The sequence below is a fragment of the Aplidium turbinatum genome, chromosome 2 (genome assembly GCF_918807975.1).
Source record: "Aplidium turbinatum chromosome 2, kaAplTurb1.1, whole genome shotgun sequence".
In the NCBI taxonomy this organism is placed as follows: Eukaryota; Metazoa; Chordata; class Ascidiacea; order Aplousobranchia; family Polyclinidae; genus Aplidium; species Aplidium turbinatum.
In genome coordinates, this window is record NC_137473.1 from 6,053,506 (window position 1) to 6,071,320 (window position 17,815).

General features: G+C 38.4%; 1 protein-coding gene across 1 annotated transcript; it reads left to right on the plus strand.

Annotated features, from left to right (window-relative positions):
- Window positions 1–1,485: 1,485 nt before the first annotated feature.
- On the plus strand, window positions 1,486–12,280 carry LOC145786608 (uncharacterized). The gene is made up of 11 exons (XM_082598297.1): window positions 1,486–1,639; window positions 4,029–4,158; window positions 4,468–4,621; window positions 5,190–5,316; window positions 5,866–6,041; window positions 7,260–7,417; window positions 7,672–7,771; window positions 8,072–8,197; window positions 8,736–8,803; window positions 9,163–10,206; window positions 10,300–12,280. The coding sequence occupies exons 1-11, from the start codon at window positions 1,486–1,488 to the stop codon at window positions 12,278–12,280; spliced, it is 4,218 nt and encodes a 1,405-aa protein (XP_082454423.1).
- Window positions 12,281–17,815: the final 5,535 nt, after the last annotated feature.

Consider the following 17,815-nt stretch of genomic DNA (forward strand, 5'->3'; position numbering starts at 1 on the left):
GGCATTGATAGAGTACTAGAGTAGTACCATGGGTCGTTCTGGAGACTACAACATAGTGGAGCCAAAATTGCAGATTTGTAAAATTGAGAAAAATACAAGGCCAAAATTGTAAAGCCAGTGTCATTTCAACATTAAAATGTAGCTAAAGCTGCACAGTGTTAAATAAAAGTCAGTTCAGCACTGCAGTATTTGCTTGTGAAAAATCACAAGGGAATTACAGAACTAAAAACGTAAAAAATCCAAAAAAAGTGGGCAATTTTGTGATAAATCCAAAATTTTTGCCAAGAAGTTAACAATTTCCATTGAAAAATAGCATATTTTCCATTGAAAAATACATAGGGGCCATAGGGGGGCACATATCTAAACTGTAACTTAAAGCCTAAAAATGTAGACTGAAACCTTAAGAAATACCAAAACTGCAAAAGTGCGTTCTGGAGACTACAGGGTACAAAATTGATGCATCTGACCCAGGTATGCAGGAGCTAACCATTTCAAATGGAAGCAAATTCATTCCAAAATAAACGTGCAATTGAAAGATTTGTTGTATCCACGAATTTCCCCAATTGCGCATTTACGCATTAAGGATTTTTCCCTTTCCACGAAAATCCTGCTCCCAATTCACGATCTTCTTCCGTATTTCCGAAGTTGATGGAGTTTTCGCCTGAAATAAATTGTTTTGTAAGGTAGACGCAAGTAGCTAGAAGTGGATTACCACCAAAAAGAAATATCTTCAGAATCAAAGAGTGGGTGATGAAAAATATTTTGTGTTTCAGAAAAAAAATTCGTGGTTAGGGGAATGACCTACAGTATACATTTAATTTATTTATTTTGAGTAATGCACACAATCATGTGCAATCACAACAGCATTGTTTCACTATGAAGTCAACAACAGAAAGACATGTATGTACAATTGTACATTGTACAGGGTGTCTTGTTCGTAAGCAATTGTTTGTAAAACAATTTTTTGTAGAATTAATTCTTCGTAAAACAATTCTTCCTAAAGCATTTTTTCATGCATGCAGTTAAAATTTGATGTATATATACGAAGAAATGCTTTACAAAGAATTGTTTTACGGATTTCATTTTACGAAAAACAGTTTACGAACAATTGTTTTACGAACAATTGCTTTACGAACAATTGCTTACGAACAATTTGCCTATAACCATTGTACGGCTGCCTTGCGACATGTTTGCGAATTCAATATTGTCAATCTTGCAAACCCAACAGTGATTATTTGTTCAGACTTGTAGCATGTTGGAATCAATGGTGCAGCAGGCGTAGTTTACAGTTCAAGTTTACCTATTTTTTATTTTGTTTTTAATTTAATTTAAAATTATTTTTAGTTAGAAACACCAGAGAAAAAACATTTATATCACAAGTTATTACACCTACTTAATAGTAACTTCATTTGGTTCTGAATAGGAAGATTCATTAAATATTGTGTGTCACCTGGCCTTCTAATCTAAATAAAGAAGCAGGAAAAAATGCCGAAGCAGTTGGGCACAGATCTTTTGGTTAAAAAGTTCAAAACTGTTTCCAATTCACAAGACAGCATTCCAATGCTTTCTTTATGGATCATTCATCATAAGACTCATCACAGAAAGATTGTTGAAGCATGGCTGGACACAGTGAAGAAATGTAAGAAATGCTTTTATAAGAATTATTATTTATTGTAAATATTATATTCAGTGCTTAACTCCAATTCTTCTTCTTCTTCTTCTAGAAGAAGAAGAACTCCAATTGTTGTTATATATGTACAATAAGTGGATTCGAGTAAACAGCTTTCTCTTTTTTAACGTTGTACAGTAATATCTTGGTTATGGTTAAGTTTGCAACTTGAATCTGAACAGTTTGTGCAAATTTTGGTGATAGATGTGAATTTTGTGGTTATGCCTTATGAATACACTTTTACAGTGTACCTAATAATTGTATTATGACGTATGTAATCCAAGGCCTAAATCAGCAAAGCTGGATATTGAGGCATTCAATCATCCATTCAGGCATACCCGAACACCATCAACATAATTTATCCATGTATCCCGTCCTCATCAAATGAGACCGAAGGTCTATACTTTTACCACCCCAGATTCATGATCTTCTCTGACTAGTGACTACACTGGAAGGCTACTAAAGAAGTGCAGGGAGCAACGGGTCTGCTACTATTTGGCTAGTCCGATTCGGCTAGTTCCCTATTCGGCTACACTTTTGAATTGTATTTTGTATTTTATTCCACAATCATAGGCGCCGACTTTTCAAAAAACTTTAGGGGGCAAGAAAGGTGATGACGTCATAGACATAACGCTATTTTACTAAATTAAGCTTAGTGTCTTATTATTTGATTAAACTTAGTGTCTTGTTTAAGCTTAGTTTAAGCTTGTTTAAGCTTAGTGTCTTGATTAAGCTTAGTGTCTTGTTTATATTGACACCTAGGTCGCAAACCCAATTTATTAGAACCGCTACTTGAAACGATTAGTTTTACGCATGCAGTACGCCTAGTCGTAACAATTTTGATATTGTTAGGTCATAATTGGAACAGTTGGAAAACAAGCCGATTCATTTTCTTTTCGTGTGATTGAATAACAACGATCAAGACAGTGAAGTTATCGAAATAAAACGCAAAAAATCATGATTTCAAGCAGAGTGGAAACTGCTATCGGTTTTATTAACCTCGTATCGCACGTTTTGCTTAATACTTACCTTCAAAGCGTTAACAACGGCGAAGTGTTTTCACTTCTGTTTTTTATCAAAAGTCTTTATAAAATACAGTCTTTTATCGAATACCGTATATAATCGAGTATAAGTCGAGATGTTCGCAAGTGAATTTCACCTCAAAAAGACAAGTTCAACCTATACACGAGACAAGCTATTGTCTCCAGCTTGGCAGTTTTCACAATGAGCACATTTTTACTGCCGCAAAATCATTGTTGACGTAGATTACGGAGTTTGAAACGGCGTCAAAAAGTAAAAGTTTTGAATACGTTTATTTACAGTGATTCGAACTTAAATTTCAAATTTAATGATTTCTTGTCAATTCTAAACTTTATGCACTTGTTGAGCAATATGCAAAGCTCACGAGACAAAACAGAAAGAGCTGTTTTAAGAAATCGATTTTTTTATTTTTGCGTGTAGGATAGGCCTATAATCGTTCTTATTACGTAGCATTCCATGATCGTTGAAGTCGATGTCAAACCTAAGCGGTCGCATAAAACAATGATGTCAGGTTAGCTAGGTGATAATAGCGATAAGAGACGTCGTTATTGCAGGCAATATCTGCGGCCAAAACCATTAAACACCTTTTCTTCTATCGGTTTTCAATTTAATTCTCACACATTGCGAACAAAACAATGCGTTCTGTTGAATCATAATTGATCTCACAGCTGGAAGACCTTGTTGAAAATAGCGCGTCTGATTTAGCTAGTTTACTTAATATTAAAGGCAGGCAAGACACAACAATAACACAGGGTTGAGCATTACAACAGTATAATATATTACATATTTACAATAGTTCAACATTCAAACGTTTTCGACTTAACTATGAGAAAGCCATGCGATCAGCTGCTGTTCAAACATTTTGCATTAAATTTCTTTTCAATTTATTTTTCTTTGTCGGAATGCAAAAGAAACGATATTGTGGAACAAAATACAATTCAAAACTGTAGCCGAATAGGGAACTAGTCGAATCGGACTAGCCGAATCGGGCTGTAGCTGAATAGGGAAACGGGCCATTTCGGGGAGCAACATAGCACAAAATGGATACAATGAATAGCCTACAGCGCTATTTAAAACACACATTCTTACTATTATTAGTTGTTCTGCCATTTGTTCAAGATTTCAAGATGATGTATTACTATTTGCATTACTTATTACGATTACGGGTTATTATTATTATGGTTATTACGATTATTGATTACTGGTTATTATTTTATTGATTACGATTATCATGATTATGAATTATTACGATTACGGATTACGACAGACCATAAGTCCATAACTAGTCAGGATAGTGACTTTAACTAATATTTTTTAGCAAAAAATCCACATCGATTGACTTTGCTGTACCTCTGCAATGATGTTGTTCAAAATTGCAATCGAAAAAATGCTTCTATTTATCGAGAAAGTTTTGCTGACGTCCTCATTGAAGCTGTTTCTCATTTAAGGTACCACTGATTTTGATCTAAGTTCTATGTAAGCTTACTAAAAACTGTAACCTAATGTAATTATCGTTATGTCACTTAAATCACTGAAAAGTAATTTGGCTTTAGTTATATATACCGGTAATGTTTATCTTTTTCATTAAAAGTAATGGATAAGATACTGTTTTTGTGTCACTGCTATATACTTCTGAGATGTTGCATGTGGTTCCATGTTTGGCCCAAGACTTTAACTAAATCAGTGTTGTAGTTCAATTTATGCAGTGCCATCAATAACTTGAATGAACTGTTTATTCTTACTTTTTGTTTTCATAGAGAGTCTGCAATAAAAATTGATGTCCAACGTGTGGTGAGGATTTGGGCCAAGCGTGGTATTTTTGATGCAGAGTTTACAGATCAGCTCTTGGCTGCTTTGATCACGAATCGAGCTCCCGAAAAGTTGCGAAATAAGTTGCTGATAGAATACAAGGTTGTATGTGTATAATAATGAAAACAGATTAATTCAGTGGTGAATTGTTAATTTTCACTATCCTGTTCTTGTGTAGAAGGAGCGAACTTCCTGGTGTTAGTATAAGGCTAAATATTCACTAAGAACATCGAGCACTAGGTTTCGCCAACCATATCTAGTTATCTACCGAGAAACATTTGTTTTTGGAAAATACTTGATCACTATTAATACACCCAAATGGTTAACGAAATGCAATGCTCGATTGCTCATACCATGTTGAGTTCTCGTACATCTTCAGCTGCAACTGGTTTATTTGTCAAAAATAGAGCATACTTGTATACAATGGATGGAAGATGTGGTTGGAATGTTAATGCGAGAAATAATGTTTTAACCATTTTATATAATGCTATGGGCAATACAGTCACCAGTGTAATAGAATAACAAAAAAGACAGAAATGAAATAGCGCAATGTATAAAGTAATGTGTATCTGTTGATTTGATACGATTGCATTTACAGTGTGCGGTAATACGAAATAAGTGGATTTGTACAGTTGTCACTGACACCAATATTGAAAGGTTGCCTTTTCAGACATCAACGTTAATCGACGAAATAAAAGCATTCAAATCGGCTTGTCAAGGCATTGAGTTTGAACAGAAAAGATTGAAAGCCATACGGATGGATGTGTCAAGTTCTGATGCTGTTCGAAAGCTGAAAGGTTTTTGTTGTGCCAGCATACTGTTGTTTTTCTTTAGCGTTTTCAAATTTCTCACTTTTTCCGAGTTTTTATCGCTGAGTCTCGCCTGGATTTCATCCAAATCATTCCTCTTTACTGATCAAGACTTTTTCGACTTCCCATGGTTCCTATCTCCTTTCCATCCACTATATAATGCATGTTTTTCAGCACTTCACCTACTAACCTTTTTCAAGCCAATTATGTGTTGTATCCTATCCTTAGGATTTCGTTACCAGTCAGTCAGCCTCTATTAACCTACATTGGGAAGACCAGGCTACAGTGGTTCACCAATAGTCGCGTGCACTTTAACTTGTACTAACCACTAGGCACTAAGCTCAACGTTAAATTAAGCTCAACTTTACACTAAACTGCCAATTTTGATAACCCCGTCTCTGTCACAGGTTGAACATTATCAACAAGTATGTGAAACAGTTCTAATTAAATTTCCGAAAGTACGCTTTGTAAGTTCGAAGGTACATTTTGTGATGTTGTTAAATGAAAACTAATCATTTCCACGTGTTGTATTTCCAGACAAAATCGGAGGAGAAAAGTTCTCGAATGAATTCGAAGAGTCTGCCGCGCAACTGGAATCGTTTCTCGAACACTACGAGACATATGTTGAACAGAGGAAAAATCTTCTAGAAGTTTTGGACCAAGGCACTGTGTATTATCATGCGCAGTACCATGAAGCCAAGATAGTCGTTAATGCAAGTATTAATTCCACACCATGGTTATACAACCATGTGCAGTTGTTTGATAGTATACCATGGCTGTAGAGCAGGGGTGGGGAACCTGCGGCCCGCGGGCCGAATGCGGCCCGCGTAACTGTTCTATGTGGCCCGCGTCAAAATTTCGTAAAAAAATTTTTTTTTCTGTTGCAAAAGTGAAATCATTTGAAGCTAAATTACCTGTGGAAAGTACAACTTGAAAACAATAACACCGCACATTTTCCTACCTTGCAAGAGCAAAAGCTTTCTACAACAACAAATATAGGCTACCCATTGCCTATGCATGTGTCAATCTTATGGAGACATTTAATGCAAGATTTTTGGACATAAAGAGTAAAGAAATGGAGTTAGATATTTTTGCCTCTCTTTTCAATGTGGTTGCAACTGATGTTCCTAGTAATTTCCAACATGAAATAGTAGAGCTCACAGAGTGACGGTACGTTGAAAGCGATGTACCAAAACATTCCACTGCTCAACTTTTATCAACGCTACATAAATGCTGATGATTTTCCAGTCATGCGGAAACATGCTTTGAAATGTGTGTCTCTGTTTGGAAGCACCTACCGTTGCGAGCAGTTTTTTTCTAAATTGAATCTAACAAAAAGTCGGCTTCGCTCCAGACTGACTGATAAAAACGTGGAGATGTAGTTAAGAGTTGCAACATCTTCCGTGTCAGCAGACATCACACGACTCACCAAAAATAAAAACTTTCAGCCATCCCACTAGCTGTGAAAGTGAAATAAATCATTGTCTACTTCGCTGCATTTTTTTATCTGTAAATAAAATTTCGAAATTTTAGTGGCCCGCCTGTGTTATTTCTCATTTTATGTGGCCCGCAATACTAAAAAGGTTCCCCACCCCTGCTGTAGAGCATTGAAATGATTAGATGGGAAAGTTGAATGAAGTAAAACAACATTTTAACCGGCAAATACTTTAATTGCCGAAGATAACGTATCAAGATACATTGCATTTGTGGTGAAAACATTTCGTTTTCGAGATAAGATAAAATTTTATTCATCAATTACTTTGGCCTAGTTACATCCTTGTTCTATGCCTGAATGACTGCGTGAAAAAGTAACACCATTCCCGTTATGGTTTTGGGTTAGGTCCTAAGACATTTCAGTACACTTACTGCTTTGAATCAACACAAGGTCATAACGTTCTTCACAACAATCATCCAGGTACCTTATTTTCCAGGCCTACAAAAACTTTGAAGGGAGAGTGATTAGAATGAAGCAAGGACTAGACAAAGTGAAGCAACGGTTCCCTCTCCGTTCTGATGGTTCGTTACCTTTGTCCGTCGCTGCCCAAGATGATGACATGGAGATGTCGGATGAAGATAAGGAACTCGGAAGGTGTGTGCTTTCTACTGTAGAATGCTCTAAGTCTAAACCATGTTATTTGTTTCCAAGTTATGGCTAATCGCCATCTATTGTTATATTGCAAGCCAGAATTGTAGCGAGTAGCTAACATACTGGTCGTCCCTAGTTTGTAATCACACAGTTATATATCATGTGGAATTGCATGATAGATAGCAAAGATTTTTTGTGAAACATTTTTCCAAAATACTGTGAGCATTGAAAGTCACCAAAATGTTTTTGGATTGCAGCAAGCCCTCAAAAATAGTTGCTATGGAAAGGAAGCACCGCAGATCAGTGACGAAAACACCGTCGACGTCATCTGCGACTCAGAACGCAGCGGAGAGTGTTGTAAGTTTACGATGATTTAAATAGAATTTGTTCATAGTTCCTCGCCAGTGATTGGCTTTTTTTCATTTGGTTAGATGGAAAATTGGTTTCTTTTTCACAAAACGAAATGAAAATAAATCAAAGAAAAACTATGTTATTTTGTACACTGTATTTTATTTGACTATGACGTAATGACTCCGTGGTGTCATGTTTTTTTTGGATTGATTAGTTTTGTCTGGCGCGAGAGCTTGGAATGAAGTAGTAGTCTGACGTAAGATCGACTTACAACGTTATTGCAATTTGCATTTCAATATGTTCCAGCTGAAGCTGTTAGCCTCTGGTTTGAGCTCAATGAAAAACGAAGCTACATCAGATTCGCTCAAGCGTATCATAACCGGATTGGCCAATCGTCCAGGTGTCCGACTAGCGTCAGATACACCCACTTGGGTAAGGAACAGATTGCCTGCGATTGCCCGTATTTTAAAAACTGTTTTCTAAGTCGAGAGTCACCAAACTACGGCCCGCCAGCGAATTTTTTTTCCCACAAACTTTTTACTACTTCGCATAGAGTTTGTATTTATACCGTGTCAATGCAAACATTTTTCGTTGGCGCATTTGGTTCAGTGGTTTCGCCTTTTGCCTTATAATCGTGAGGACATCGGTTCGACGGTATTCAAGTGCCGTTTCCCGTTCGTTTATCAATGAAAGATTTGAAAATAACTAGTTTTGAAAGATTTAGTAAACATGTGTGATTTTCTGTGTGTGTGAATATGTGTCGCCAACAACCGAACGTATCAATTGTTGAATACAGCTTAATAAATCACATCCACTCTGTTGAATCACCACCACAGGTTGCAGACTGTGGAACAAAATATTTATCCGACCCGCGAGCAGCTTTTTTACAGTCACCTGGCCCTTTATCGAAAACGTTTGATGATATCAAATCTGTTCAAGTGCTTTATTAATTTTCATCCAATCTGTTTAGACGGAAACTACCAAAGGAACTTCAGTGACCTTTCAAACTGGGTCGGAACATGCCACTCAAGACCGAAGGTATCGAAAGCGTTGTATAGCTGGCACATGTTAGCATAGTTTGACTACCCTATCTGCTTTTTACTTCAGTTTTTATGACTAACCATGCCATTTTTTAGCTTTGAACTATCTTTGATGGCGGATGCTATACCCCGACACTTCGGAGGTGCTTATTGATAATGTTTTAACATCTCTGTTTCCATAGAACTTGCTTATTTTAAAACAAGATTAGTGTTAATGTGTTGGTGAAGCAGTTAAAGCCTGGAACATGTTGAGTCCTGTTTTTTATCAGTGTTCCGGGATAACAAACTACAGCACAAGACTATTATAGGTATAAATCTTCGGTCACACAAATTGAAAAAGGCAATTTTTTTTCACAGGTCAGCAGCTCCTCCAGAAGACTGTCCTCCAGGAATTGAGTCTCCTCCATCTCCTACTGGTTCCTCGGATTTAAACATCGCAAGTCCTTCTCGACATCAGAGCTTGGATTCGCGGCTCGCCGAATTCTTTGATTCGCGCATCACACGAGACAAAAGGAAGGTCTCGCGTCATGACAGTGACAATGATTCAGACTCTAACTTTACAAAGTTTACAAAAAAATCTGTAAACAAAGCAAATAATTCTGCCTCTGGTTTATTGGCACCGAGAAAAGCTTCAGATTCCGAACCCAGTAATCCAAGATCTTTGGACTTTTTTAATAGCCCGAAGCCAAGTGTTGTATCTTCTATTACCGCCAAGGAGAGTTCTCAAATAAAAAACGAAGGAGGTTTTAAACCGACTATGTCTGTCCAGAAATCAAACCAGTCCATGCCAACGTCTGATGGTTCTTCCACTCCAACTCTTGATGAAGTGTCATATGCGGCACCATCTTCGCATTCTACGATTCTTTCACCTCCTCGTTTCAGTGGAGATGCATTTAATTTTCTGACGCAATTTGTTGGTTCTGCCAATAAACTAAACTCAGATGGTCCACAACCTAGTGTTGGCTCATCTGTCGCACCTATGAACATTCAGTCTTCTAACAATCAGGAGTTTGACCGCTGGCACCCTGGAAAAGACAATATGACCGATAATAATCCCGCACCACCACAGAAACAAAAATGGGAAGAACACTCCTCCAACATAGTTGTTCCTGTATGGCCATTAGATGCTTCACCGTCCGATGCTGCCAATCCCACATCGCCTCTGCGATCTCGTATCACCGAAACTGATCCATGGCACTCATACCCTCATAGCAGTGATGTTTCATCTTTACCATCCAGTTATGCATCTTCTACATGGCCGTCCGGATCACAGCAGGACCCTATTAATAGTAGATACTCTGATTCTGAGATGCGCTCAACCACATCAAAGTCAGACATTCCTAGACTTGTCTCCAAACAACGAAGCTGGGAACTGGATGAATCATGTGACATTGACTACAGGTACGTCACCAGAAATTGTTATCGTTGTGTTGAAATAATGCCAATTTTGATTGTTAAGTGTGAATATAGCTTGAATGACATGATGCTTTTCAGGGCAAACTCATCAGGACTGACTCCAGATCAGGGTCTGAGTGTGTCATCTAGCTCGACTCTTGACGATCAACCAGATAAACTGCCAGTTGGTTTTGTACCTGGCATTGAAAACAAGAGTTCTATGTATGAGAAAGATTTGCGATCAAATAATGAAGTGTTTGTTGCCAATAATGGAACACCCCCTCTTCTGTCAGATGGTCGAAATTGGGGAGAAAGAGACGAAGAGCAACGGAAATTTATTCCGGATAATTCTTTTCCTCCACGGATGCCTTCCCCTGCTATGCGAACTGAGTTTCCACATGGTTCAGGCCCACTTCCAATTCGACGATCTCCAGAAAAAGATATTTCTCAACCATTTTCACTTCATCTCATGCCGCCAGAAATTCCTAATGATGCAGACCCTAATCGACCACCATCTCTAGACGATATTTCTCAGCCATTTCCCCCTCATCCTGTGCGGTCAGAGTTTCTTCATGATGTAGGCCCTAATCGACCAGCACCTCCAGAAGACCCTTCTCGGCTATTTCCCCCTCATTCCATGCGGCCAGAGTTTGCTCATGATATAGGTCCAAATCGACCACCTCCAGAAGGCCCTTCTCGGACATTCTCCCCTTGTCCCATGCGGCCAGAGTTTCCTCCAGAAGACCCTTCTCGGCCATTTTCCCCTCATTCCATGCGGCCAGAGTTTCATCATGATCAAGGCCCTAATCGATCACCGCCAGAAGACCCTTCTCGGCCATTTCCCCCTCGTTCCATGCGGCCAGAATTTTCTCATGATGAAGGCCCAAATCAACCACCACCTCCAGAAGACCCTTTTCGGCCATTTCCCCCTCGTCCTATGCGGCCAGAGTTTCCTCATGATCAAGGTTTGAATCGACCACCTTCAGACGATATTTCTCAGCCATTTGCCCCTCGTCCCATGCGGCCAGAGTTTCATCATGATCAAGGTTCGAATCGACCACCTTCAGACGATATTTCTCGGCCATTTCCCCCTCGTCCTATACGGCCAGAGTTTCCTTTTGATCAAGGTTCAAAAAGACCACCTTTAGACGATATTTCTCGGCCATTTCCCCCTCGTCCCATGCGGCCAGAGTTTCCTCATGATCAAGGTTCAAAAAGACCACCTTTAGACGATATTTCTCGGCCATTTCCCCCTCGTCCCATGCGGCCAGAGTTTCCTCATGATCAAGGTTCAAAAAGACCACCTTCAGACGATATTTCTCGGCCATTTCCCCCTCGTCCCATGCGGCCAGAGTTTTCTCATGATCAAGGTCCTATTCGTCATGAACACTCAGTTCGACCATCACTCGAAAATAACATTTCTCGTCCTATCCGGCCAGAGTTTCCCCGTGAGGCCGGACCAAATTGTCACGAACCTCCAATTCGACCATTTTTTCGCTTTCCAAGAAATATTGATGATAGAGATGCTCGCTTTCATTCCCCAAACCATCCAAATTTACCAAACGATTTACAAAGGTTTAAGGGTGACAATGACCGAAGACGTTTTCCTGTCAGACCCACTTCACCCTCTTACCCGCCACGTTTTGACCGCCCTCCATCGCCACGTGAACGTTTTCCTCAGCGTCCAATGTTTCCACACAACATCCGGCGATCTGTATCTCCTCCACATCCTAGACGATCCATCGCTCCTCGTATGCGGCTTCTACACCCGGCTCGGCCTCTTTCACCCCGTGAGCGTTTTGCTCCTTCAAACATGCATCGATTATCCCCTCGAATGGCAAGTCCAATGCTTCAGGCAAGTACTAAAGATGACTTAATCGAGCTAGAATTGGCTCGTCTAACAGACGAAAGAAGAATGGAGGAAGAAGCACTCAAAGAGGCTGGTCTCATGCATGTTCCTAGTTTTCCACATCCTAGGCCTTCTATCCACCGCTTCCCGCCCCCTCCTCGTTCTCCCAATTTTCGTCCCCGAATGATGCGCCCACCCCCTTTTAACGGAATGCCAAGAATACGATTCTGAGACAGCTTACTGCATGATGAAGAAGGAAAGCGTTATTGCAGATGATGTGTGGTAAGAATCTGATGCTTTGAGCATGTGTTCTTGAATTTGGGGAAACTGATATAGGATTGCTCTGATTGCTTTTAAATTGTGGTCTGTTTTTACAGAAAAATTTCATCTCTCACTATGTTAACACTCATATGCTTCATTTCAACGATAAAAAGTCGGAATGCTACATTTTTTTTTATCTGGCCTCATTTAAAAGAACCTGTCTTCTGGAAACTGTTAAACTTGAGCTAGGGGGATTAGTGGTACGTTCGAAACATGACCATGTTTTTTCTACCCACATCAAGCTAATATTTCACATCTATGATCACAGTTGTTAATCAAAAACTAGTTGGAGATTTGTTGTGGTGTTTTAGTGTCTCTGTAATGTTAGAGTTGTGGATTCGCAGCCTTCACCTATGTCACGGTGTTGTTCTGCATTGTTGATAGGTTCAAAGTTTGTCTTTGTTGTTGGTAAAACAAAACCAAAGTTGAGTAAACGAGTGATTTTCTACGTTTTTTTTATAGCCGCTGTCCCTTTCGTGAAAGTATTAAGCCTGTTAGGCTGGAAATTTCTCAGTTACCATAAGTAAAAATTTTAACAAAATTTCCCGAAGATCAGCGCATTTATAAATCACCTCGAACTTTCCATAGACAGCTTAGGAGTCGTGGACCCTACATTGGGATCCACTGGAGTGATTCGGTACTTGCTAGTGAGACTAGAAATCAAATACTTCTCAAACGGTGAAAGTGTAAGAATAAGCAATTTTTTTTATATAAATCACACAATAACTTGCATTACATTGAATGGGTTAAAATGAGCTTAGATTGTTTTAATTCGTTTGTCAGTGTCAGATCTAGCCAAGATAGGCAATACTGATGCAGTACTGATATTGAAACAAATTTCAAAATCAAGCCCGCGCGATTCTTCCAAATGCTACAAGAAAATAGTGCAGCAGTGCTCCGTAACGTTTTTTCCAGTCACAGCATATGGATAAACGCATAAAATTTGACCATGATTGTAACTAAACGTATAAAAGTGCACCCATATGAGATATTTGTGTTTTAATAAGCCTATTCACAAGTCTAGCGCGTTAAAGTATTCCGTTCCCTGCAGTACAGATTGCGAAGCACCATTGTAGAAGGAAGCTGGTTGCATTTGTCAAAAACAGTGAATTCTGTCACGTACTTTGCAACTCATCTCCAAGAATACTAGAAAAGTTACTCTCGTTCATTATGTGTAGAGAGATAAAAATAACTCTAGAAAAAGGTTACAGAAAGTCGGACTTCGAAATGCGTTTAAGAGATAGAGCATTGACAGAGAAGTTATCTTGATGTATCACAAACGTAAAGTTACATTGCTCATTTTGAGATTCACCTCGTTACGTTGCTAGATTCAACTCATCTAGTTTTAAATGTTATGTTACTTGACTTTGTATGTTTGCGAAGATTTGTTGACAATGACTTATTCTGAATCTTAAGTCATGAAAAATCTTCTGTCGTTCAATTTAACGTTGAATGCACCAACATTGAATCATTTAGTGATGACAAAAATCTGGTGAAGTTCAGTTTCAAAATTGTCTGCTGAGAACTTTTTTCTTCATCCGTAAACCGCTGATTAGAACCGTAGATTACTGATCTACCAATAAACTTAGCGTAAACTAATTAGACGGTTTGCTTAATCGGCCTCTTAAAAGATCCACTGTTGGTGCATCCAACCCTTAGAGATTAGAAAGCTCACTTATAGCGCAAGTACAGCTAAGCAAGCAACTTTTAGGCTGTGTTGGTTGCAAATTGATTTGTTTAACTAGTTACTGTCATGAGACATTGGTTGTAATTATGGTTTGGTTGAACGTTAGACAGGAAAAGCTGGTTTCTAGCCTACCAACTTACATTGTGTAGACAATAGTAAGCAAACACTTTCAGATTTAATAATAAATGTTTAATAAAAATACTGTTAGAACAAAATATTCAGATATTTTATCATAATGTAGCCTACAGACAGCGAAGTATCTTACATTTGTTGGTGCAGTTATTTTGTGATTATTCATGCTATAGTTATGTGATACTATACCGTACACCGTAATGCATTAGTGTCTCAAGAAAAGGCATGAAAGTCAAAGTTTTCAGAATTGTGTTTTGCTGCAAAGGTTTTTAGTGGAGGTAATATTTTAAACAGGCCCATACTTTTTATTTAGCCTGTGGTCTAATTTCTGGGTGCAGCCGCAACCATTGATAAGATGGATGTATTCAAAATATAGGAGTTGTAGTTGGTTTCATAGAAGACTTGTGTGTGCTGCTTTATGTGTCTAGCTTGATACAGGCGAATCCGGTTATTTGCATTATCAGTGTGGCCCCATAATCGTTTTACATGTCAGTTGTAATTCCTAAACCATTGACAATCGTTTGTGGTTGTACGCATTTATTCTGCGTTCGGTCGGATTCGTCTGTGACTTGATATTTGTGGCACCAGCTTGAGCAACTATTCCCGTCGGTGAATCCTTACACAAAGGATTTATTTGCTGGTTAGTGTTGAACTAATCGAGAAGCAAACCGCTGTGATGTCTATTTAGCAGCTACCGAAATGAAGAGAGCAGGATAGTTTTCTTTGTAGACGTTTTGTTTCACTCTTTACTCCGGCGAGTCTTTTGTGAGAAATGTAGATTACCAGGAAGTTTGGGCGCATCGTTTTAAAATAGTGCAGTCGCGAACTAATTTGCTGTTTAATCACACAATGTTACAATAGACAGTCGCAATCTTGGTCTGATATCAACAGGCATTCGCGTTACTTTGCTTTTAACTTATTTGCTTACTAGTTCATTAACTAGAGACAGTGGCGTAGCTAGGGATGGAAGTCTCTATATCTGAGCGTGCTATGAGAGGACACCAGGTTGGCCTTTTAAAATTTCCAGTACGGTACTGAATTACTCTTTATAACTCTTCCTCATCAGGGAGCTGTCATTGCCCACGGGCGCTGGAAACCCTAGCTGCGGAACTTGACAGAAGTCAGATTCTTTTAAGATGAGTCATGCAAGGGTTTGATTCTAAATGTTTAATCGCTAGATTTGTGAGTTACTGCAAGGGATTGTTTAATGTTTTTATACATTGATGTGATTCCGCTTATTGCTGATCGATACGCGCAAATCGTGAGAACTTATGTGAATTTAGGCACCATTGACTTTTTGCACTCTGATCAGACCGTTGTGCTCTGTCGGAAACTACTTATAGGTTTGTGGTACCGAAAGAGAGCAAAATCCCGAAAACAGCTTCAGCTGTTTCGTGCTACATAGCCTAGGCTACCAACACAACTTGAGATATTCTTGTATTAAACTTTAGAGCGAGTTGTATGATTTGGTTCATGTGGGTCTGTTTAGAAGTCAAAAAGTTTTATTATTTTCTGTCATTGCTTGTTCGCCATGTATTGGCCTTTAATTTGTTTAAATTGATAAAAATTGACCTGATGTTGCCTAATTCAAGCCATTAGACTAGCCTACACCTCACTTGGAAATGGAACACTCTCATTTGAAGCCTGCTGAGCCACTGCAAAGCTTTTCTGCAAGCATAAAGCATGTGTGCCGCCTTTTACTTAAAACGTTAGAAATTCTCTTATTGCGCTGTGGGTTTGTAAAAAGTCATAACATTCGCGTTTTGTCGCTTCTACCTTTTTTTAGACCTTTGCTATGTTGGGCATGTGTTGTTTTTCGTTGTAATTTTCAGAAATTAAAACAAACTAAACTGATATTCTGGAATTTTGTGCAATTGTTCCACAACAAGTGATTCAAAAGACAAAATTTACTAATTTAGAGATAGAAAAAATTTGTTTAACTTCTTTAAATCATTAGCTAAACAATGATAGCCTATCCTAGGCTTCTGTAGCCTTAAATGTGTGTATATTTAACCATGTCTTAGCTACTGCGTTTTGTTATAATTCTTTGGTCCGTTTGTATGCCCAGCGTGGACGTAGGCGGAAGTCTATTGCAAGCTCGTTAAAGTTCAACAGAAAGTGCCTAAAAGACACTTTTTGGATCACTTGCCGTGGAATAACTTGTTGAGCTTGAAACAAATTTCAATAGATAAATTTATTATTTCAACCATGATTTTATAAAGCTATAACGAAAGCGTAGGGGAGACTCAGGTAAGTTGGCCCAATGGGCAAGTTGGCCCACTCTAAATATTTTTTTAAGTGCAATAGTTATTGTGACGTATCATACGCATACCGAAAAAATGCTGTTGAAACTACCTTATCACCAGGTTGGGAGGCTCTAGCAAGCAATATAAACATGTGAGCACAATTTTTGTATGAAAAATCATGATTTTTAAAATTTTTGGATTTTAGAATTTTTTTGATGTCGAGTGAGTTTTTTCTCATTATATAAGAAAGGCTATTATTTAGTGAGTGCAGCGCTAGGGTAGTTATTAAAGCTCACTTCGACGGTGAAACCGTTGTTAGAAGCTCGATAGTTTGACGTAAATGTTAGTTTTTACAATATGGTTGCCATGCAGGGAAGTTGGCCCATTTCGTGAGTGGGTACGTTAGCCACCATGGCCAACTTGCCTTCACGAGGTATTATAGAATGATAATGCACTAATTAATACGATGACTTATTTTTTCAAGATTGAAGTATCAAGTATCCAAAGTAAGTAAATCGCGGCTTTACATCAGCATTAAGCAATCAATAATTCACTTCCTAACATCGTTTTTATGCCACAGATTGCAACAACTTATTCCCAACCCATATTGTAATAATAGAATATAATGGTAAGTAATTATATAAAAAAAAAAAAACAATCGCGGAAATGTGTCTCAGCAGGTGTAAGATGGGCTAAAGATGTTGAGGAATGGTGTGAGTCAAAGAAAAATATGCAACCACTTCTCAAGCGACGGTCTAGCGTAAAACGTACCTCGTTTCGGAGATAGCCTACATTAAAAAATATTCCGGTATTGGTACCCATGCAAAATGGGGTTTGTACTGCAAACAAAGGTCCTACCTATCAGTATCGTTAGGAATAAAGGCATGCCCTTTCAACTACATGATATTTGATACAGCCTTCGTTATTTTCGAAAGTTTATTTGGTGTATTCATGTAATAGTTTACTGAGGTAAAATACTGCATTATAATAGTAGATTATATTGTATTATAAACCTTACCGGTACATGAATGCATACACTGTATATACAGTGTGCCTGTATAAAACCAAGCAATAATTAGAAAGAAAGTAAAATTGAGGAGAAAGAGAGCTTTTCCACTGTTTGTATACCGAGAGATGGACACGTGGCCAACTTACCTTTCATGGTGGGCCAACTTACCTGAACAGCCGGGCAAGATGGTCCATTTTAATTTTTTCGGAAAACTTGAAAAATTAGATAGGCCTACCCAAGAATGTTTGTTTGGTGCAAGAATATGTCCACTTCTAGAGTGATAAATTCTCTACTCTTCAATAGCATTCGCTTTAACATATGTTTTGTTGTTAGCTCACAAATTCAATTTTACATTTTACTGGGCCAACTTA